General features: G+C 42.7%; 2 protein-coding genes, 1 long non-coding RNA gene and 3 other non-coding genes across 10 annotated transcripts; 4 read left to right on the top strand and 2 right to left on the bottom strand.

Moving 5' to 3' along the window:
- Positions 1-941: 941 nt before the first annotated feature.
- trnaa-agc (transfer RNA alanine (anticodon AGC)) lies at positions 942-1,014 on the top strand. Its single transcript has one exon. It is a non-coding gene; the product is annotated as a tRNA-Ala (tRNA).
- Positions 1,015-1,911: 897 nt separating this feature from the next.
- trnal-cag (transfer RNA leucine (anticodon CAG)) lies at positions 1,912-1,994 on the bottom strand. The gene has a single exon. It is a non-coding gene; the product is annotated as a tRNA-Leu (tRNA).
- Positions 1,995-3,421: 1,427 nt separating this feature from the next.
- Positions 3,422-18,114, top strand: LOC134321213 (arf-GAP with coiled-coil, ANK repeat and PH domain-containing protein 2-like). 2 transcript variants are annotated; one of them, XM_063002820.1, is made up of 7 exons: positions 3,422-4,623; positions 16,365-16,416; positions 16,604-16,701; positions 16,946-17,181; positions 17,380-17,460; positions 17,674-17,772; positions 17,941-18,114. In XM_063002820.1, exons 2-7 carry the CDS (start codon positions 16,396-16,398, stop codon positions 18,051-18,053), a joined length of 648 nt encoding a protein of 215 aa, XP_062858890.1. In that variant the 5' UTR covers positions 3,422-4,623; positions 16,365-16,395; the 3' UTR covers positions 18,054-18,114. The 2 variants fall into 2 exon arrangements, with proteins under 2 accessions (XP_062858890.1, XP_062858888.1); XM_063002818.1 differs by having other exon boundaries at positions 16,601-16,701.
- On the bottom strand, positions 7,128-7,210 carry trnal-cag (transfer RNA leucine (anticodon CAG)). The gene has a single exon. It is a non-coding gene; the product is annotated as a tRNA-Leu (tRNA).
- A 321-nt stretch (positions 18,115-18,435) lies between the features above and the next one.
- On the top strand, positions 18,436-19,105 carry LOC134321214 (serine/threonine-protein kinase pim-1-like). The gene is made up of 2 exons (XM_063002821.1): positions 18,436-18,492; positions 18,633-19,105. Exon 2 carries the CDS (start codon positions 18,711-18,713, stop codon positions 19,098-19,100), a length of 390 nt encoding a protein of 129 aa, XP_062858891.1. The 5' UTR covers positions 18,436-18,492; positions 18,633-18,710; the 3' UTR covers positions 19,101-19,105.
- A 198-nt stretch (positions 19,106-19,303) lies between these two features.
- On the top strand, positions 19,304-23,586 carry LOC134321215 (uncharacterized). Of its 4 annotated transcripts, XR_010013814.1 has the most exons (6): positions 19,304-19,318; positions 22,495-22,619; positions 22,735-22,768; positions 23,060-23,157; positions 23,258-23,377; positions 23,485-23,586. It is a non-coding gene; the product is annotated as an uncharacterized LOC134321215 (long non-coding RNA). The 4 variants fall into 4 exon arrangements; XR_010013816.1 differs by lacking the exon at positions 22,495-22,619; XR_010013815.1 differs by lacking the exons at positions 19,304-19,318; positions 22,495-22,619 and adding an exon at positions 22,266-22,280.
- The last annotated feature ends 257 nt before the right edge of the window (positions 23,587-23,843 follow it).

Raw genomic sequence — 23,843 nt, 5'->3', positions numbered from 1 at the left:
CAATAAACAGAACAAGATCAGGATGAATACATGATTCAGTTTCTCAGATTTTCAGTGATCAGAAGCCTGGGTCCTGGCATCCATGTGGATGTTACTTTGACACGTACCACCTACCTCAGCATTGTTGCAGACCATGTACACCCTTTGATGAAAACTGTATTCCCTGATGGCTGTAAGTAGATTTGTTTAAATCATGAGCTGTCAGAAGTGGGATTTGAACACATAAATTGCTTAATCTTTTCACATTATTATGTATTGTAAATGTACTGACTGTAACCCATCTGCTGCACTGTACACTTTGTCACTAGGCTGTAAACCAAAAATCAATAGAAAGAGAGCCCCATATGAGATCTCCAACTGACCAAATAATGTTTTTGGGTGGACCATTCTTAGCACTGTAACGGCACTAGCATGTTAGGGTGTTTTCTCTAGTCTGAGCGTATTAGGCCTTCTTGTTGGGTTTTTAACTGACTGGATTATTTATTAAGATTAATAATTATTCATTAAGAACTCAAACCCTGTTTGTGCTGGTTGTAGGCTATTCAATTGTCCACTAGATGACATAATATGAATACAGTTAGAAAGTAAAACGATGTCTGTTTCGAGCAAAGTTTCATCGCATGCTGACCTGTGTGGAATACAACTGATGTATGTAGCACTAAGAAGTGTTTCTTAAGGTTTTTTTTAGGTGTTCTTGGTAGAACTGTTTCTACTGAAGAACTCTTTAGTATAATTTAAGGTTCTTTGCTAACTCAATTTGATTTTTATGGATTTTTTCATTTTGCCACATATAAATGCACATAACATTTTAATGAAAAGCAACGCATAATATAGAAAAGAGTACGTGAGCTTAAACATGTTGCACTCTCACTTTATAATGCAGCATTAACACTCTGTTAGTACATTACAATTTACAAAGGGTAAAGGAAAGTTTTGTGTAAGGGGAATTAGCTCAAATGGTAGAGCGCTCGCTTAGCATGCGAGAGGTAGTGGGATCGATGCCCACATTCTCCAGTTCACAAACATTATGATCATTTTGCAATCTGAAAAGATGAAATTACGGTCAAATTCGTTGCAGCATCAACCATAAGGCTAGTCTGTCCGTGTTACAATGTCAGTAACGCCCTATTTACGCTAAAACAGTTTTGTTTACATACCTTTTTTGTTTTGTTTTGACAGAAACGCATAAACTTATAATTTTTTATAATGTTTTATTATTTGATACTGTTACAATTGATACATTATAAAGTATTGTACATATTTAAGTTCGGTGGCATAATTGGCCATAGCTTGCTTTTAAAAAACGACTACAGGGCGCCATCTACAGGCCATTCTTGGTACGTCTTGTTAAAACGTAGCCAATGTAAAACTGGTGCCCACACTTCTGTGGCTTGGGATCTACTATTTCAGTCAACAGGTCATCAGGATCTACTGTTTAAAAAAGGTTGGCCTGATCATTTTTCAAGAATGCTTTAAAGCTTTTTTAAATGCCTGTATTGATATTCAGCAAACCCAATTCCAAAAATGTTTAGACAGAAGGGAAAATGTCAATGTAAATAGACAGCAGTTTGTAAAAGATGTTATTTATATTCTAGCATACAAACATACATCGCTCCAAAATATGAACGAACGCTTCAGTCAGGGTTGCCAGATTGCGCATTTAAAAGCCCGCCAAAATGCATGGAAAACAGAAAAACAGCCGATAATCAGCGCTTAAACAAAATTAAACCAGTTTAACATGACCTACTACTGCTGATATCTCACAAATCAGTGATTACAAATTAATAATGGCATTTGAAATAATAAAAAACTAAGACTAACTAGTACTAAGATTTGTACTAACTGTTATTTCTTTTCACATTATTATGTATGGTAGAAAGGTAAAGATGTAAATTTGTATAAAGTATGAGCTGTCAGAAGTGGGATTCGAACCCACGCCTCCAGGGGAGACTGCGACCTGAACGCAGCGCCTTAGACCGCTCGGCCATCCTGACTAGCTGGAGCACCACCATGGGCGGATCTACCGGGGTGGCATAGGGTGGCAAATGCCACCCTAAAAGAAAGCCTTGCCACCCCTGCTGCCACCCCAGTTGGCAGCAACAAATTAAAAGAAAAGTTATGGCCAATTTGCAACGCTGCCACTCTGACACAGTCAAAAACTATTTGCTTTCCCTCTCATACATCTGCCACTCATCACCTGTGTCTTACCTTAATGCCTTTCCTTTGATAATGCCCCACCTACAGTAGTGTTACCATACTTTTATCTCCTATTAATGAGATTACATTGTATGGTCACTTATTCCTAATATGAACTGTTTCACATGAAACCTTAAATGCAAGACATTGATTGCATGAGATTAAGTTTGTCTGTATGAGTTTGTAAATGGCAGCCCGTGCCCTTTTGTAGTGTGTACATACTATTTCTCATCTCAACTGTGATAACTGTGATTAAATTCAGTATAAATACGTATATATTTGCCATATGTTGCCACCCCTCAAAAATCCCTGCCCCCCTCTCGCCACCCCATAAATATTTTTCTAGATCCGCCCCTGAGCACCACACACATCACCCTCGCCCCACACAGACTGAGATTTGTACAAACTCCTGAATCTTTTCACATTTTTATGTATGGTAAATTTACTGACTGTAACCCATTTGCTGCACTGTACACTTTGTCACTAGGTTGTAAATCATATATCAATAGAAAGGGAGCTCCATATGAGATCTCCAACTGACCAAATGATGTTTTTTGGGTGGACCATTCTTAGCACTGTAACGGCACTAGCGTGTTAGGGTGAACTCATATGCGTGTGAAGGCAGACGAGTGAATACTTTTGGCAATAAAACCTTTTTATATTAATTGTTAAAATTCTTGAAAGTTTTACAGGACAACGTATGTATGTTAAAGTTTGTAATTTATGTCACATCCTTGTGGGATTAAAGCAGGTTGCAGAGCCCGAATAGCTCAGTCGGTAGAGCAGTAATGTCCCGTACTACATGGTTTATTTAGAAAGTTAAAGAATTTGTACTTTGTGAGATGTTTCTAAGTGAAATAGCATGTACTTGATCAGCTTGAAATAATAGCACACTGTGTGTGTAACATGTTCTCCACACCAACTAGTTGTACGCTCAGCCGTTTCAAACAAACTGTAGTAATTGCACTATATTAAACAGTTGGTATATCCTGCACCAGGGATGGACTGGTCATCGGGAGGGTCGGGAGTTTTCCCGGTGGGCCGCTCTGTATTTGGGCCGCTGAGGGAGTGAAAAATAAATTCTGTTTTAAATATTCCTGAATAATAATCCTGAAGTGTGCATTGGCCCACCACAGTATCCTCACTGCATGTCCATTGGCCAATCACAGAAATGTCCCTCCCCCAGGATAAACCGTAATCACAACCACCGGTACAAAAACTATGAATGAGTGCGAGATGGAGAAAGGGTCGAAAAAGCGTAAAGGAGGCGCAGAAAAAGCCCGTGATAAAACACAGAAAAAGCTGCAAGCAGATGCAGAAAAGTGCAGGAAACTGGACAACCTGTTTTGCAGTGAGGAACTACAGCATATCCAGAGAGCAGAAAAGGAAAAGTTAGAGTTCAGTAGCTCTGCTTCGTTAGTAACGCCGTTTAAGGAGAGACTGTGGGCCCATCTCAAATGTCGCCTATGCCCTACTTAGTGTACTTCCTAACAGTACAAAACATTTCTTTTAACAGTCGCTGAATGATTAATAAGTAGTTACAAGCTACTGGTGGATATCAGGGGCTTTAAACCAGCCGTTTTGAGGACGATTTTTGTAAAAGTTCTATGATGTCATGTCCAACATAGTGCACTACATAGGGAGGTGGATATAATTTGACATGGTACCATTAGTCTCTGCTGTTCAGAAAAAGTAAACACTATTGTGTCCTCTATAACAGCGATTTTTCAACTGGTGGGTCGCGACCCAAAAGTGGGTCGCGGACACGTTCTGGGCGGGTCGCGGACAGCTTGTAAAAAAATAAATACATTAAAAAAATTTTTACAAATAATTAATGCGCATCTGATTTTGTACTCGTCTTTTACCTGGAAAAAAAGAGACGGAGAGAGGCACGCATCCGACGCGCGCAGCATTCTCGTTGCCATGGTAACCACCATTCATAACCCGGAGTATTTGAAATGTGGATTTTCGTTCATTGAGGACAAACACTGACAGAAACCCCAGTGTGTTATTTGTAATGAAGTGCTGGCACACGAGAGCATGAAACCATCCAAACTAATGCGACATTTACAAACGAAACATCCCGCATGTAAAGACAAGCCGGTGGAGTTTTTTCAAAGACGACTTCATGAGCTGAAGGTATCACAGAAGTGTCTGACAGCATCTTGCTCCAAACAAGAACATGCGCTCCGGGCGATGTGATGGCTGAGTATCCATCTCTCGCCACTCTTGCAGTCAAAACGATCCTACCATTCAGCACGACCTATCTTTGTGGAAGTAGCTTTTCTACCTTGGTCCAGCTCAAGTCAAAGCAGAGAAACAGGTTGAACACTGAGCATGATAGCTCTGTCTACTGTCACCCCAGACTGATCAAAAGTAAAGTAGGCCTACATGCCCAACTGTCTCACTGACTTCCACAAAAGACAGGTTAGGTGAAAGCATCTTGTTTTGTAGCCTTATTTATTCTATGCAGTTTTGATATTTAAATTTATTGTAGTAACTTTTATACATGCAGTTGGCATGGTCCTCTTCAGTTTCTTACTAATGTACTCTGAATGCAGAGATATGCAGAGAAGTGACATATCAAATTTTGTGGCCTTATTTATTTTGTGCATTTACATTTTCAGCATTTAGCAGACGCTTTTATCCAAAGCGACTTACACAATGAGAGGAACACGATGAGCAATTGAGGGTTAAGGGCCTTGCTCAGGGACCCAACAGTGGCAACTTGGTGGTGGCGGGGCTTGAACCGGCAACCTTCTGCTTACTAGTCCAGTACCTTTACCACCAAGCTATCACTTGTGCAGTTTTGATATTTAATTTTATTGTAGTAACTTTTATACATGCAGTTGGCATGGTCCTCCTCAGTTTCTTAAAATTGCTCTTAAATTCACTTTGCATGCATATGTATGTTTAAATGTGTTTTTGAAGGCTATTTTTCAAAAATACATTTGTTTGGTTTGTATTCTATAAAAGTGGGTCGCGACTTAATGACCATGAGAAAATGTGGGTCCCGGGCTGAGACCAGTTGAGAACCCCTGCTCTATAACACAGAAAGGAAAATGCAGTTGTTCAGGACATTTTTTAGAGTGATTATGTGCAGAGCTCACATGGTTAATTTCCCTTGTCAACATATAAAGTATTTATTTCTTTGCTCATCGGAGCAATGCACTAATTTGGAACAAACGTGAATCATGTGTGAATAAAAGTGCGAAAAAAGCATATTTACCCGTGTTAAAGGTTAAATGAAAGAAAGGTTTATTTTTATTTCTTGCGGTTTAATGAGACAGGATGGGGAAATCCAATAGAACCATTTAAGAAATTGTAAATTTTATGTGTGTGATAGATGGATAGAACTATTAATCCCAAAGGAAAGTTTTGGAAATATATATATTTGTTTGTAGTTATTTTTTTATTATTTTAATTTTTATTATAGTGAGTTATTAACTTTAGTGGTAAGATGAAAACTATTAATATCAATCATCTAACATTTGATTAGGGGGTGATATGTGTGGCGCGATGTGCTTGTAGTGGGCTGGTCAAGAAAAAAGTCCAGGGCTGAATTTTGTTCCCAGTCCAGCCCTGTCCTGCACTATTCTGGACCTTACATAATGCAGCATCAACACAAGTGTTACTTTTTTGCGGAAGCATTTCTGCACGCAGGTGTTCCCACAGGGACGCAATTCAACAGCGCACCTCAAGCAAGTAGTTCTTCACCAAAACAGTGCAGTAACACATTTAACATGAATGTCACCCACCAAGACAATTACAGAAGAAGTAGTACTACTGAGTACTAATACTACTGAGTACCAATACCAGTTATTACTACTACTTCTTATTAGTTGTGGCGCGCTACGAGTAAAGGCACCAACGGAATATTAGCGTTCCGCTGTTGCCAGATTGGGCGGTTTTCCTCCTAATTGGGCGGGTTTTTTTTTTTCCAAAAACAATTTAATAGCATTTAAATAACACTTCTATTGAAAATAGAATATTCAGTTTTAAGAAGCCCCAACATTGTACAAGGCTATTAAAAGTAAAGTCAATTTTCAATGCTGATTTGGCTTAATATTGTTGGTCAGTCTGTATCATATTCCTGAAAGAAAATTAAAGTTTGTTTTCCATGCATTCACACTGGCCTGTTCTGGGGTTCAAATGAGTCTCATCAGTACACACAAGTTTGCAGTCAAATGATCAAGTATTGCACAGGAATATCTTTGAAATTCTGTTAAGGTTATAGGCTGTATTTTAGTTTTTCACTTGTCAGGGAAAATGAGAAAAAAATAAAAAAAGCGTATTATGCTAGGCTTGATGTAATTCTACATGGTACTCACTGCCATAGGTAAACGAGTGAGTGACCAAAACGCTACTAGATCAACAGCCACTAGCCACAACAAAAAATAAGGTATCAGACAGTTTCTGTGCCGCCCCTGTGTGATCAATGGTCTCAGTTTGGCCACCCCTATGAAAACTGTCTGGCTTTGCCACTGTCTACAGTTGAAAAAGAAGCAGAGACGAAATAGCTGATAAGAGATGAAGGACTAATTCAGTGGTGTATTCAGCTTGTATTTCTTGCCAGAAACCAGAAAAGAGGTTTGCAGGTACAGCCATCCAATTTTGGTGTTTTTAGCAGTTTTTCTGACATTTGTATTATTCATATCGATATCGGAATTATATCGTATCGACCGAAATTAGGAGTTATATTGTGATATAAATTTTAGCCATATCGTCCAGCCCTAGATCAGTATAAATACATGATTAAATTTCTCACATTTTCAGTGATCAAAAGCCTGGGTCCTGGCATCCATGTGGATGTTACTTTGACACGTACCACCTACCTCAGCATTGTTGCAGACCATGTACACCCTTTGATGAAAACTGTATTCCCTGATGGCTGTGTCCTCTAAAGATGTAAATTTGTATAAAGCATGAGCTGTCAGAAGTGGGATTCGAACCCACGCCTCCAGGGGAGACTGCGACCTGAACGCAGCGCCTTAGACCGCTCGGCCATCCTGACTTGAATGTGCTTTAGCAAAGCCAATTCTCCTCAACACCCCCACATGGCCAAAGATTTGTACGAACTGCTAAATCTTTTCACATTATTATGTATGTTAGAGGGTTAAAGACCTAAAGGTTCGACTCCTGGCTGGCTCGGTTACCTTATGCCTTTTTTTTGTCTCTCTAACTCTTTGTGTATGGAGCACAAACAATGCATCCAACAATGGAGGTCTTAAGTGAAAAATACTTGTCAGAGCGGAAAGAAGTGGCTGATGCTGTTGGAACTATGACTGCAGTCTATCAGGGAGCAGCCGACATGAGCCACCAGTGGCAGACTGCTGGGAAGCCGTGATCGTATAGTGGTTCGAATCTGGGTCACGGCACTGTCTTTTTGTATGCCGTGCTTCGAAGGTTCCTATTCTCACTCTTTTTTTGTCTCTCTAACTCCTTGTGTATGGTTCTCTGTACCCCAGATCCAACAATGCAGGTCTTGTCAAGGTGACAAAGACTTGGCAGAGCAGAATGAAGTGGCTGATTCTGGCGTCAGCCGGTGCTGAGCCTTGCAGTTTCCCATATGGTCTAGCGGTCAGGATTCCTGATTTTTACCCAGGTTTTCGACTTCTGCTATGGGAATTGGCCTTTATGATTGGACTCGAGCAAAACTCTGTGTATTAGTTCCTCGGCGCCTTGTTGCTGTAGCTCAAGCAGCTTGCAGTTCAAATTTTAGGACATGTGGGGGTGTTGAGCAAAATTGGCATTGGTAACGTGCAAGCAAGTCAGGATGGCCAAGCAGTCGTTCAGCTCGCAGTCTCCCCTGGAGCCGTGGGTTCGAATTCCCCTTCTGACAGCTCATGCTTTATACCTTCAAAATGGGAACAAAGATGCAAATGCACATAAGGTATTACAGTTACATATAATCACAAACACCCCACCACCACCATTAAAAAGAAAACCCTCCAGCAGCACTGCAACAAGAACAGAACTATCTCCTACAAGTCCAACAAAATCAAAGAGAATGCACTTCATAAAAGATCTCATCCCCGAATATGGCTGCATGTTGGCACTGTCGGCTGACTGAGACTTTTTGAACTGCACTATTTTGGCATCAACCCTTAAGTCCGTCTGTCAGTGGTACAAAGACAGTTATGCAGCATTAACACTCTGCTCTGTCAGTACATTACAATTTGCAAAGGGTAAAGGAGGTTCATAGTAGGGGGAATTAGCTCAAATGGCTGAGCGCTCGCTTAGAATGTGAGAGGTAGCGGTATCGATGCCTGCATTCTCCAGTGCAGAAACTTTATGATCATTTAAGGCATCACGTAATATGAAACTTGTTGCGTCAATGCTCACTGAAACGCAGCATCAAAATTTACAATGTAACAATAACATTTATGCTCTATTTTCACTCAAATCATTTTTTAATTTTTTAAAAGATTTTTTACAAATAATTTTTGATTTTTAAATTGACAAACGCAATAACTTGTAATTTTTCAATTTTGAAATGTTTTTGGTTAAAGCAGCGGTACGTGACATTTTGTTGGTTTTTCATCTGGTGAACTGCTTTGTAAAAGATGAACAGCTGAAACTCACGACATCCCCTTTAAATGCAGCATCAACCCTTAAGTCAGTCTGTCAGTGGTACAAAGACAGTTATTATTTTTTTCAGTTCGTCCTAAAAGCTGGGATGAACATTTTAAATAAACTGAGTCTGTGATGATATAAAAGCACCACATAATATAGAAAAGAGTATGTGAGATTAAACACGTTGCACTCCTACTTAATGCAGCATCAACGCTCTGTTAATCCATTAAAATTTACAAAGAGTAAAGGATAGTTTTTGTAATAGAAAACTAAGACTAACTAGGACTAAGATTTGTACGAACTGTTATATCTTTTCACATTATTATGTATGGTAGTGGGTTAATGACATAAATTTATATCAAGTATGTGTTGTCAGAAGTGGGATTCAAACCTACGGCTCCAGGGGAGACTGCGACCTGAACGCAGCGCCTTAGACCGCTCGGCCATCCTGTCTAGCCAGGATATGATTAATACCACTCTCACCCCACACGGACTAAGATTTGTACAAACTCCTTAATCTGTAACCCATTTGCTGCACTGTACACTTTGTCACTAGGCTGTAAACCATATATCAATAGAAAGGAAGCCCCATATGAGATCTCCAACTGACCAAATAATGTTTTTTGGGTGGACCATTCTTAGCACTGTAACGGCACTAGCGTGTTAGGGTGTGTTTTCTCTGGTATATGAGTGTATTAGGTACAGCCTTCTTGTTGGCTTTTTAACTGACTGGATTATTTGTTACGAACTCAAACCCGGTTTGTGCTTGTTGTAGGCTATTCAATCGTCCACAAGATTGAATAATATGAATACAGTTAATATTGTATTATGTAATAGAATGACTATAAAGCTGAGTCTGAGCTTAAACACTTGCACCCTGACTTTATAATGCAGCATAAACGCTCTGTTAGTACATTAGTAAAGGTGGGGTCTTCGTAAGGGGAATTAACTCAAATTGTAGAGCGCTCGCTTAGCATGCGAGAGGTAGTGGGATCGATGCCCGCATTCTCCAGTGCAGAAACATTATGATCATTTGGCAGCAACTCGGAATCTGAAATGATAAAATTATGGTGAAATTCGTTGCAGCATTAATCTTTAGGCCAGTCTGTCAGTGTTGCAATGTTATTAACGCCCTGTTTACTCTTAAACTGTTTTATTTACATAACTTTTTTGTTTTGTTTTGACAGAAATGCATGAACTTATAATGCTACAATATTAAAATGCATCAGAGTTTTATTTCTTAGTTTGATCGCTGCTATTTATATAACTGAAATGATATTATTGTTATCTTATTTATTTACTTTTTGAAGTTTTTTTTTTATAAAAAAAAGACTCACAGTGATCATTAGCAGGATAAAACAGGCAGTGAATGAATTAATGTATTCCATAATAAGAAACAATAAGAACATCCATCATACCACCAGGTGGTGGAAGTGTGATTGTTCAAGAGATTCAAGATTCAAGATTTACTTTATTGTCATTTTACTGTACACCGAAGTGTACAGAAAAAACGAGATTACGTGCATTGGTTCACGTTAAAAACACCACAGGTTTAAAAAATAAGAAATATATATAGAATAGTAATAGAATAGTAAAGTTAAATAATACTACTAATAATAATACTGACATTACGAAAATTGCACATTGTAGTTAAAGTATTGCACATGCAGAAAAATTCACAGTGGTTATACATAATGATAATTATTGCACATTTTGTTATTGCACATTTTGTTACTGCTTGTTAAGATTTAAGGATATTGCACATGTTATACCCATAGATGAAAATATTTATCAGATTTGGGTTAATTTGTTCTGTTCAGAAGTCTGATGGCAGTTGGGTAGAAACTTCTTCTGAACCGGTCCGTGTTGCAGCGTAGACTACTGTACCTTTTACCCGAGGGCAGAAGGGTGAACAGTCTGTGACAGGGGTGAGTGGAGTCACTAATGATGCTCCTGGCTTTTGACAAGAGGTGCTTTTGAGCCAGATCCTCAATAGGTGGAAGTCTGGCCCCTATGGTCTTTTCTGCTGTCCTAACCACTCTCCTGAGGGCCTTTTTTTCTGAGATGTTACAACTCTCATACCAGAGAGAGATGCTGCTGGTTAAAACACTCTCTATTGTGCCTCTGTAGAAAGTAGTGAGGATGGGTGGACTGAGATGGGCCCTCCTCAATCGGCGTAAGAAATGCAATCGCTGGTGAGCCTTTTTGACCAGAGAGGAGGTGTGCAAGGACCAGGTCAGGTTGTCCGTAACGTGAACCCCTAAGAACTTCGTGTTCTGGACAATTTCAACCGGCGTGCCATTGATGTAGGTCGGGGTGTGAATGGGCTGTTTTTTCCTGAAGTCAATCACCATCTCTTTGGTTTTATCAACATTCAGGACCAGGTTGTTATTGCTGCACCATTCCACAAAGAGTCTCACCTCCTTTCTGTATGCAGTCTCGTTGTTGTCCAGAATGAGTCCCACAACTGTTGTGTCATCTGCATACTTTATTATGTGATTTGTGTTGGACTTAGCACGACAGTCATGGGTCATCAGAGTAAACAGTAGAGGGCTCAGCACACATCCTTGTGGAGATCCAGTAGACAGTGAGACCGTGGTTGATGTGTTGTTGCCTACATGCACAAACTGATGTCTGTCTGTGAGAAAATCCAGAATCCAATTGCACAGTGTGGTGTTTAGTCCCAGTGTGACCAGTTTGCTGGCCAGATGCTGGGGGATTATTGTGTTAAAAGCCGAACTGAAGTCGACAAACAGCATCCGTACATGTGAGTTCCTTTTCTCCAGGTGCTCCAGGCTTAGATGAAGAGCAGTTGAAATTGCGTCATCAGTAGACCGGCAAGGGCGGTAGGCAAACTGAAAAGGATCAAGTGATGGAGGTAGGACAGATGTTATATGGTTCTTGACTAGTCTTTCAAAACACTTCATTATTATGGGGGTGAGTGCTACTGGTCGAAAGTCATTTAGACTAGTTACTGTGGATTTTTTTGGAACTGGGATAATAGCTGAGGTTTTGAAACATGATGGAACAACAGCTTGACTCAGGGAGATGTTAAATATGTCTGTTAGGACAAGAGTCAGTTGATCCGCACATCTCTTGAGCATACCACCAGGTATCTTGTCAGGACCTGCAGCTTTTCGAGGATTTATATTCCTTAGTGTTCGACGGACGTCCGATGGGTCCAGAATTAACACTGGGTCGTCAGGATGCGGTGTGACTTTTACTGCAGGTGTATTGTTAAGAGCTTCGAACCTACTGAAAAAGTTATTGAGGTTGTTTAGAAAGTCAGTGCTGTCATCCCAGGTTTGAGGAGTAGACTTGTAGTCTGTGACAGACTGGATTCCCCGCCACAAGCTCTTTGTGTCTCTGTGGTCCTGAAAGTGTCCTTGAATTCTTTGCCCATGGGCTCTTTTTGCCGTTCTGATAGCCTTGTTCAGATTGGCCCTGGTAGACCTGAGGGCAGTAGTGTTGCCAGATTTAAAAGCTGAGTTTCTTTCTTTCAGCAAAGCCCGAACCTCAGTAGTCATCCATGGTTTTTCGTTTGCCCGGACAGTGATGTTTTTTGTGACACTGACGTCGTCCATGCATTTTTGTATGTAATCTGAGACTACTTCAGCATACTCACTGACATCTGTGATTTGGTCCTTGGTGGCAGCATCTTTAAAAACAGACCAGTCAGTGCAGTCAAAGCAGTCCTGCAAAGCTGTTGTGGCTCCCTCAGGCCAGATCCTCACCTGTCTTGTGGAAGGTTTAGTTCTGGTGAGCATGGGTCTGTATGCGGGTGTTAACATCACAGTTATGTGATCAGAAGAGCCAAGGTGGGGGCGGGGGGATGCTTTGAATGCTCCCTTGATGTTAGTGTACACATGGTCCAATAGATTGTCACCTCTTGTCCCAAAGTCCACATGTTGGTAAAAGTGAGGGAGAACTTTCCGCATGTTTGCTTGGTTAAAATCTCCAGCAACAATAAATACTGCCTCAGGATAGGTGGTTTGCCAGTCATTCATTAAAACATAGAGGGTGTTTAGGGCTGCCTTTACGTCTGCGTCGGGGGGTATGTAAACAGCGCTGATGACTATGGTGGAAAATTCCCTTGGGAGATAAAAGGGACGGCATTTAACTGACAAAAGTTCAATGTCCGGAGAGCAATAAGAATAGATCCTGTCAGCGTTTCTGCACCATCTTTTATTTATATAAATGCACACTCCACCGCCACGGGTTTTACCACTCAGAGCTCCAGATCTGTCTGCTCGGAAGATGGTTAGCCCCTCCATGCTAATCGCGTCATCCGTAACCGCGTCGTTAAGCCAGGTCTCGGTAAAGATTAAAGCACAACAGTCCCTCACCTCCCGTTTTCTTGTTAAATCCAGTCTGAGGTAGTCCAGTTTATTCTCCAAGGAGCGGACGTTGGCCAGCAATATAGACGGCATCGGTGTTCTGCATGGGTTAGCTCTTAGCCTAGCGCTAGCTCCTCCGCGGGTACCCCGCTTGCGCCTCCGCGTACACCGTCTGCGTCTCCTCCGAAAACGGGCAGCGTTGGTAGGAGTTGTCGGTGTTGTACAGGCCTCTCCAGGTGAGCGTAGCAAGCCGAGCTCTTTTAACGTATCCAAAGTATTTGAATCAACAGGACTCGTTTGTATCGTTTTATGCAGTAACAACAAGCTGTTACGATCATAGATCAGTCTTTCTGCGCGATTTCGGACAATGCCAGATTCCCTAACGGTGTTTTTACCGGTGTTTTTATCGTGAGCCGATGCAGCCGCTGCCGACATGGGCGCCGCCATCTATCAAGTGTGATTGTGTGGGGATGCTTTGACATTTGGGTGACTTCATGGGAGTCTTAATCGATTGAACCAGGAATAATGAACCACTGCCCTGATTCTCAGTGCTGAGAATCATCCACTTACTAAATAATACCTGCTCTGTGGTGGTCCTGTGGGGGTCCTGACCATTGAAGAACAGAGTGAGCAGTCTAGAGTCAGTAATTGTAGAACTACAAAGTGCTTCTATATGGTAAGTGGAGCTGATAAAATGGACAGTGAGTGTAGAAACAAGGAGGTGGTTTTAATGTTATGGCTGATTAGTGTAAACTCACACACTGTTGTATGTGCTTGCATGACTGTAGGACGAGTTTTCAGTGCATTACCGTAATATCCATAAAATGTGTCCTTGCGATTTCAGTGCAGAAAAGTTTGTGTAGAGACTGCAGCAGCGGATACTGTGTTTGTTTAGAAATTGTGGTCATACTTTTTTCAACAAGGTAAGTTTATTAAAATAAACGTTTTTTTGTATATTAGCTTCTGGATATTTTCGGATGCTACGGACAAAACTGTGTTGTACTGCTATGATGATACGACTTTGTTCCAAACCCTTTTAGACTCTTCCACCACCGTTAGCGCTTCTCTCAGTTAGTTCAGCTCATTAAATATATTATCCACAGTATCGCTTACTTTTACAAATCCAATTTTAAGGTTTAGACAGAAGGGAAAATGTCAATGTAAATAGACAGCAGTTTGTAAAAGATGTTATTTATATTCTAGCATACAAACATACATCGCTCCAAAATATGAATGAACGCTTCAGTCAGGGTTGCCAGATTGCGCATTTAAAACTCCGCCAAAATGCATGGAAAACCGCCCAACATACTCACGAAAAACAGCCGATAATCAGCGCTTAAACAATATTAAACCAGTTAAACATGATCTACTACTGCTGATATCTCACAAATCAGTGATTGATTATAAATTATGAATGGCATTTGAAATAATGAATGGCATTTGAAATAATAAAAAACTAAGACTAAGAAGTCTTAAGAAGTGTTTCTTTAGGTTTTTTGTGTTCTTGCTAGAACTGTTTCTACTTGAAGAACTATTTAGTATAATTCAAGGTTCTTTGCTAACTCAATTAGATTTTTATGGACTTTTTTATTTTGCCACAAATAAATGCACATAACATTTAAGGACTGGAAAACAATCGTGCAATTGATACAGGAAAAAGGTGAAAGAAAGGAATCTGTTTGTAATCTACCTGCTAAATTTTCCTCCAGAGATGTTTTTCTTTGTGTGTGTAAGCAGCAACATACTTCACCTAAAACTTTATATAATCACCTTCAAGAGAGCCAAAACAGAAATAAAACGTTTTATATTAATTCTACACGACAACGTATTGTGGCACCGGCGAGCAGGAAGGCGAGCATCTGGACCTCGAGTGAGCTGCCCTTGGCAGTTCTCTCAGTGGTTTAGGACGTACACTCATTCATTCACACATACATTCATACAACAGACAAACATATAAGCTACCTATCCAGCTCTCACCGCAGCCACCCAGTCTCCCACACTGGGATACACGCTAACGGTAAGCCTGGATACCACGGCTCCTCCCACTGACGCTACAGTATGTTAAAGTTTGTAATTTAAGTCACATGCTTGTGAGGATTTAAAGTTGGTTGCAGAGCCCAGATAGCTCAGTCGGTAGAGCATCAGACTTTTAATCTGAGGGTCCAGGGTTCAAGTCCCTGTTTGAATTATCCACAAAGTTGAATCAGTTCATCTGGACACAATTTTGTTGTAGAGATACGTTTCGTCACTCAATCCGAATGACTTCTTCAGTCTGAGCTGGTGTTGAATACCCTAACCTTATATGCAGTATATCCATCTCCTCTCTACCGCTTTCATAACATTGATTGGGGCATTTAAAAAAGTTAAAAAGTGTTTCTTCAGCAGCTGTTTTCTACCATTCATTATTTATTCTTTGACTAAAAATGATTTATGTAAATGTATTTGATACACATGTTGTGTAAGGTTACAGTAATTATCACTAAAAGCACAAATAAAAGAAATAATTAACACAGTAAAATCAAAGAAAGACATTTTTCATAAATTAGGTGTGTGTGTGTGTGGGGGGGGGGGGGGGGGGGGGTGTTAAAATCATTTGAGTAAAATAATGAAAAATAAACAAATGGTGAAATTTAAATGTACACCATCACCTGCAGCGCTGCAGCACTGAGACCTTCTGCCTTTGTGACATCATTGTGATGACACTGAGTGTTCTATGAGAGCTCAGTTTAGTTGAACCTTCAGTGTTTGTACATCATTTCTCATGATGGCTGCTGAACAGGAGAGACGTGCTACCGACCATCCTTCTCTAATGCGACGCTTTTGGCGTAGTCTGTGCTGGCCGTTCGGTCGAGTTCGTTCTCAGACGTCTTTTCAGGACGTCTGTGGTGGCGAGACTGAACCGGAGGGCAGCGTGGACGCAGAGAACCAGACAGTTATGGAGGGATACTTGTTCAAGAGGGCCAGTAATGTCTTTAAAACATGGAACAGGTTTGTAGAGAGCTAGAACACACGATGAGCAATAATTTAGGTAGAAATGAATGGCAAATTAAACCCCTCTAATCATCATAGCAATCGTTTCCTAAATATTGTACATTTTACTGACTCTGACTGATCAACGGCATGTTAAATCAGAATACACGACGATTCAACATGATTTAATATAAAGCTCATTTACAAGTGAAACCCTGCAGAATTTCAGTGCTATGCAGTTGTTTTATTTCTATGATTCCTTTTGTTTCTGTTTCTTTCCTTCAGGCGCTGGTTCCTGATTCAGAACAACCACCTTATGTACAAGAAGAAATCCGGGGTTAGTCACGTGTCCTTTGTCTAAAGTAAAATCAGTAGCAATAGTGGCCTACTGCAAAATCAACATAAAAAGGAGCAACTGTTCCTGAACAATCACTTTTAAGGACTTGTTTGCTAAAGTTTGAGTTGTTTTTGCTGGAACATTAGAGGTAAAGAAATGTTTGAGAAACCTTTTGTGCCCCCAGCAGAATATCATGGTGGTCATAGCTGATTTACGCCTGTGCACGGCCAAACACTACAAGAGCATCGGACGCCGTTGCTGCTTCCAGGTGGTTTCACCTACAAAGTAAGTCCAGTGTATCATCAGGCATGAAAATTCATTTGATTTCTTTATTTATGACACTCTGAAGGGCGTGGACGTGCAACAGTTCTGCTATACAAAGATGAAGAATTAAAAAAGGAACATTTTACTCTCTTTCTAATAGAAATGACATGAAAACCGGAGTGGAATAAGCACTTTGTTGTGCTGTAGATTCGTGCCATGTTCAGGGTGTGTGTGTGTGTGTGTGTGTGTGTGTGTGTGTGTGTAGGATCTGGGTATTGCAGGCCGATTCAGAGGAGAGAAGAGAGGCTTGGATCAGAACCATTCAGAACATGGTTGCTAACACCGATGGTGACAGAACAGACGAATCCATCACTTCCCAATCAAATGAGGTGGTGGATTTGAGCCCAAAACAGGAAGGATCCAGTAGCTCCTCTGAATCACGAGGATCCCAACACACAGAGAGAGACTCGCTACGTCCACCATCCACTTCTGGAACCTCAGGTGTGTTTGAAACTCCAGTCTAACAAGAACACTCGATTCCATCAAGTATAAAGCAAACCAGTTTCAAATGGCCAAAATTAACATTTAAATGGATGCAGACACATTCCATTTCAACTTTCCTACTCTTTCTGATTGATAACTGCTCCGTCCCAAACCTCGTACCCTTGACCATCCACTTCTGACCTTGCCTCTGTACAGCTGAGCTGAGTCTTGGCGAAATTGTGCTGGAATCGGCTGCTGTGTTGGATTCCCTCTCTGATGCTTCTCTAGCGAGCAGTGGTAAGTACACACTACAGCAAGTCATCTAGAAAACCATTTTTTTATTCAGAGCTAAATTTACTAGGTGAAAGGTTTTAAGTGAATGAGTGCAGTGATTTAGAAAAGAATCCAGTTCAGGTTTGATTTAGAACAATTTTCTAGGAAAGATTCACTCTGTGATTGTTTGAAAGTCGATGTAAAACACTGATACTAACACAAAACACATCTGTTAAGTCGAGAGCATTGAAGGTACAGTTGGAGGGACCTCACACATCGAAGAGAGCCCGGTGGAACTGAGCACCAGCACCTCCTCCAGCAACTTCATCCACACAGGTCAGCCAGAGCTTTACTGAACCATTCAATGATATTGTGAACTGGTAAGATTTAATGATGAAACATTTGTAACGTATGACTCTGTAAAGCTCTATACACTTGTTGTACATCTGATGTGTTAGAGATCATTTACTAACAGTGATTAAATGACATTTGTGTGAACAACAGCTGGTGAGAAGAGCACGACTACAGGAAAGCACTCGGTCCAGAGAGGCAGCGCTCCTTCCAAAGGTCTGTCCAGCCTTACATCTTTCATAGAACAAATATTATCTAGAGCTTAAATCATGCTGCTCTTGAGTTTTTTATTGAGTTTTTTACTTTTACTGAGGAGTTTCTATCAGATTAACAACACGTCCTGTTTTACAGAGTGCTTCGATAGCCTGTACGGAGTCGGAAAGCTTCTGGGCAAAGGAGGCTGCGGTTCTGTGTTTGCAGGACTTCGTAAGGCCGATGGAAAACAGGTGAGATATTTACTCGGCTCTGCTCAGAGTTACACGAGAATTGTCGATCATTACAAAGCTGCTTTGATCTTAAGATCCACAATGACTACGCATGTCATCAAACTTGTAGTTAAAAAGCGAACGGCCCTTTTGGTTACTGTTGGCCAAAAGTACGTTCCCGTAATATTCGTTCCTGATTTTAATCGTTTTGTTTTGCATGTTTTAATAGGTTGCTATTAAGATTGTGCTGAAGAGTGGCTGTGACAGATTCATCACCATTGTAAGTAACATTTGTTTCACTTGTGAAATATTGCAAAGATGCAACAGCCATATAAAAAAAACCTTATCTTATAAATGACATGATGCATTAAAATGCAAAATAGCATCGAATGTAACCGCCACTCTGCCTATTTACTATAGATTCCAACCCCATGCTAACCATGTCTGCTCAAATATTAGCCTGGTGAGAAGAACGGTCTCCCTGTAGAGGTGGCGTTGATGCTGATGGTGTCCGAGCCACCTCGCTGCGAACGTGTCCTGGAGCTCCTGGAATGGTTCGACATGCCCGAGTGCTACGTCTTGATCCTGGAGCGACCCGCCTGCTGCATGGACCTCTTCGAATACCGCAGGAACGTCTCACTTCCCGAACATCTGGCTCAGGTCATCATGTGGCAGGTGGTTCTCGCCGCCCGTCATTGCCGTGATCGTGGCGTTCTCCATCGGGATATCAAGGAGCAGAACCTTCTGGTCAGTTTCGACACGTTAGAGGTCAAGCTCATAGACTTTGGCTGTGGGGACTTGCTCAAGTCGACACCCTACAGACGTTTTGCAGGTAATTGTACCTCGGAGGTCAGTAGCTATGAAACACAGATGACAGCGATCGCATAGGAAAGCCGTGTGTGTGAACCGTTTCTCTCACTTTTATTCAGGCACCATACTATACGCCCCACCTGAATGGATCGAGGAAGGTAAGTATCATGGTTGCGCTGCAACGGTGTGGAGCCTGGGCGTCCTTTTGTTTGTTCTAGTGTGTGGAGAGCTGCCATTCTGGAATGAGAGGGAGATCGCTGCTGGACACCTGATCTTCAAAGCTGGTGTGTCTATGGGTAAGAAAATGCAGAAACATAAGAAGCATGTCTCTTTTCGTTTTTTTTTTAAAGTGATGTTAAATAGTTTCTATTACAATGTTGTAACGACCTGATCACTGCACGCACAGCCTGCCGTCATCTGATCAGACGCTGCCTGGCCAAGGATCCGAATAAGCGACCCAGCCTCGAGATGATCCTGGAGCACAACTGGTTTTCAGAGATCCTTAGGAACTAAGTCCAGGTGTAAGGTTTCCTGCGGCGTTGGGACTAACCTACCTTGGTCCCCGGCGTTGCAGGAATTACAGATCCTCTGGAACAAAGGCCTTAAATTAGAGGTCTCCTAATTAAGGCTGACGACCTGCAGCTGCACCTGCTTATTTAAGCAGGCACCATGCAGCCACAGGTTGTCACGCCTTTGTCCCTGTTTCGTTTGGTTTGGTTTCTTTTAGTTTAAGTCGACGTTTTTGTTTTACTCCCAGCCACAGCAAGGATTGGCTGGTGATTTAGCACACGGGTTCCCCGAACTTCGCGACGGCGATTTCGGGGTGTCCCGTGTGCTAAACAGGTGTGCGGCTTCCCGATCGTGCTGAGGCGCGGTCGGTGACATGGCCACCTGTCCCCGAACTTCGTGACGGCGAGTTCAGCGTGTTCTTTGCACAATACGGGTTGGTTTCATTCCAGCTTCGGCTTGGTGATAAACCACCCGATTCCCGAACTTCGCGACGGTGAGTTCGGTGTATCCCCGAACATCGCGACGGCGAGTTCGGCGTGTTCCTTGCACTATACGGGTTGGCTGTTTTCCCCCGCCGCTTATGCGGTCTTTGGGAATTCAGCCCACGAGCCCGTTATGCAAGCGCTCCGGGTGTGTTCCTTGCACTATACGGGTTAGCTGTTCTCCCCTGCCGCTTAAGCGGTCTTTGGGAATTCAGCCTGCGAACCCGTTATGCAAGCGCTCCGGGTTGGCTGTTTTTCCCCCGGCGCTTAAGCGGTCTTTGGGAATACAGCCATCGCTCCGAACGACGCGACGGCGAGTTCGGTGTGTTCTTTGCGTTAAACGGATTGGTTGCATTCCAGCTGCGGCTGACGATCAAGCCATCCGTTTCCCCGAACATCGCAACGGCGAGTTTGGTGTGTTTCTTGTTTCCTATAGGTGAGCTTCTGCCTGGTGACAGCATGGTGCGACTAGTGACAGAGCCACCGATTTCCTCGGACTGCGCTGACGCGGGTCTGGATTATTCTCTTGTTTCCTATAGGTGAGCTTCTGCCTGGTGACAGCATGGTGCGACTAGTGACAGAGCCACCGGTTTCCTCGGACTGCGCCGACGCGGGTCCGGATCATTCTCTTGTTTCCTATAGGTGAGCTTCTGCCTGGTGACAGCATGGTGCGACTAGTGACAGAGCCACCGGTTTGCTCGGACTGCGCTGACGCGGGTCCGGATCATTCTCTTGTTTCCTATAGGTGAGCTTCTGCCTGGTGACAGCATGGTGCGACTAGTGACAGAGCCACCGGTTTCCTCGGACTGCGCCGACGCGGGTCCGGATCATTCTCTTGTTTCCTATAGGTGAGCTTCTGCCTGGTGACAGCATGGTGCGACTAGTGACAGAGCCACCGGTTTGCTCGGACTGCGCTGACGCGGGTCCGGATCATTCTCTTGTTTCCTATAGGTGAGCTTCTGCCTGGTGACAGGATGGTGCGACTAGTGACAGAGCCACCGGTTTCCTCGGACTGCGCCGACGCGGGTCCGGATCATTCTCTTGTTTCCTATAGGTGAGCTTCTGCCTGGTGACAGCATGGTGCGACTAGTGACAGAGCCACCGGTTTGCTCGGACTGCGCTGACGCGGGTCCGGATCATTCTCTTGTTTCCTATAGGTGAGCTTCTGCCTGGTGACAGCATGGTGCGACTAGTGACAGAGCCACCGGTTTCCTCGGACTGCGCCGACGCGGGTCCGGATCATTCTCTTGTTTCCTATAGGTGAGCTTCTGCCTGGTGACAGCATGGTGCGACTAGTGACAGAGCCACCGGTTTCCTCGGACTGCGCCGACGCGGGTCCGGATCATTCTCTTGTTTCCTATAGGTGAGCTTCTGCCTGGTGACAGCATGGTGCGACTAGTGACAGAGCCACCGGTTTCCTCGGACTGCGCCGACGCGGGTCTGGATCATTCTCTTGTTTCCTATAGGTGAGCTTCTGCCTGGTGACAGCATGGTGCGACTAGTGACAGAGCCACCGGTTTGCTCGGACTGCGCTGACGCGGGTCCGGATCATTCTCTTGTTTCCTATAGGTGAGCTTCTGCCTGGTGACAGCATGGTGCGACTAGTGACAGAGCCACCGGTTTCCTCGGACTGCGCCGACGCGGGTCTGGATCATTCTCTTGTTTCCTATAGGTGAGCTTCTGCCTGGTGACAGCATGGTGCGACTAGTGACAGAGCCACCGGTTTGCTCGGACTGCGCTGACGCGGGTCCGGATCATTCTCTTGTTTCCTATAGGTGAGCTTCTGCCTGGTGACAGCATGGTGCGACTAGTGACAGAGCCACCGGTTTCCTCGGACTGCGCTGACGCGGGTCTGGATCATTCTCTTGTTTCCTATAGGTGAGCTTCTGCCTGGTGACAGCATGGTGCGACTAGTGACAGAGCCACCGGTTTGCTCGGACTGCGCTGACGCGGGTCCGGATCATTCTCTTGTTTCCTATAGGTGAGCTTCTGCCTGGTGACAGCATGGTGCGACTAGTGACAGAGCCACCGGTTTCCTCGGACTGCGCCGACGCGGGTCCGGATCATTCTCTTGTTTCCTATAGGTGAGCTTCTGCCTGGTGACAGCATGGTGCGACTAGTGACAGAGCTACCGGTTTCCTCGGACTGCGCCGACGCGGGTCCGGATCATTCTCTTGTTTCCTATAGGTGAGCTTCTGCCTGGTGTCAGCATGGTGCGACTAGTGACAGAGCCACCTGTCCCCGGACATCGCGACGGCGAGTTCGGGTTATTCTCTAATTTCCTCTATGGAGAAGCTCCTGTCCTGCAATGCCGGTCGCGACGGCCTCGCAAGCCGCGATGGGGATTCGCGACTCGGTTTCATTTCCCTTTGTTAAAACGTTATATCCCTGATTATTATTTGTTTACTTTTATTAATAAACTTTTCTGTTACTTAACTCTGCATCTTGGGTCCTCCTTTTCCCCCCCCACGTAACACCAGGTCAGTTAGAACAAATAAGGATAGACCTAAATGGATATAGCTAAGAGTCTGTGTTAGCATATAGGCCAGATCACACGTTGCAATGAATCATCGTTGCATTTTGCTAATAACATCAAAGACACTAGGTTAGTAATTGGTGTGTAAAGAACTTTTAACCAAATAAAATCATACATTTTTATAGTTATAACAACAATTTCTCATGTCAAACTGTTTTTTTTTTTCCTTTTCTTTACTCTACAGGCACCTGTATGGGTTTGTAGCAGACAGATCATGGGTGAGCATATCAGAGACTAAGCAATGACTAAATGTGTATGAACAAAACCGTCCACTGTTTGCTTTCATGTAATGTAAAAGTAATCTGAGAGCATGAACACCAGAAAACACAACAGGAGTGATTTGGAGATCAGCAAAATTTTGTGGATCAGCTTGACGAGTCAGTCGACTGAATAATACTGAAGTTTTTCAAGCTGCTTTTCATCTGTTTCCCCCCTCAGATAATTATTAGCTTAACATCCCCTTAACACATGATGGAAATCAATCTCACATTATGTTTTCACCACCACAGCACAGGTCTGCTACAAGAACACATCCAGAGGTTTTTAGCTGAGGTTCAGATCACCTCCATTCCTCAGCACCATGTACATACCACGCCAGGTCAGAAAGGTGAGTGCTGGAGAAAGTGGTTTAGGCAGTTAGGAGTTTAACATAATTTAAACATCAATGATTGATATGGGTGTGTGTGTTCTGGGTAATTGTCTTATAGAAAGCCCCATCAATGAACAAGTCTAACCTACTGGAAGAAGCAACCAGATCAGATTTGGGCCTAAGTACCTTGATACCTCACAGAAGATGAAATGACTTTGAGTCACCACAACAATCTACGGTGGGTGTCTGGGAATGGATCCTGCAGACTTGTAACACATGTGTATTGTGCCTTGATTCCAGTCGATGGTAATTTAACGGTCAGTACATTGTTTTGTGTCCCTACAGATCAACGACCACGTCTGTCATCCTGAAAGCACTTTGACCTTCTCTGTGATGGTGTATGAGACAAGAGAGGAAACAAAACCAATAAAATATTGAATAAAACTGTGTTTGTACTGGCGTGTGTATTTTCTTTACCTACTTTATGACTTGCACAACACAGGAGAGCACCTTTTATGAGTAATTGATGCAGAAATGTAGATGAATCCTAAACAAGTTTGGAATGACCTTTTCCTGCAGCTGTAGTTTTGTACAGCTGAGAACGTATGGATATAAAAAATTATCAAAATTACCCTCTACAGTTGGCACATTTTGCCCAGCAACATTCCAGGAAACCAGACTTCACTCACTAAATCACTAAAGCA

This window comes from Trichomycterus rosablanca, chromosome 10 (assembly GCF_030014385.1).
Source record: "Trichomycterus rosablanca isolate fTriRos1 chromosome 10, fTriRos1.hap1, whole genome shotgun sequence".
Lineage (NCBI taxonomy): Eukaryota > Metazoa > Chordata > Actinopteri > Siluriformes > Trichomycteridae > Trichomycterus > Trichomycterus rosablanca.
This window is presented reverse-complemented; position numbering and strand designations above follow the sequence as displayed.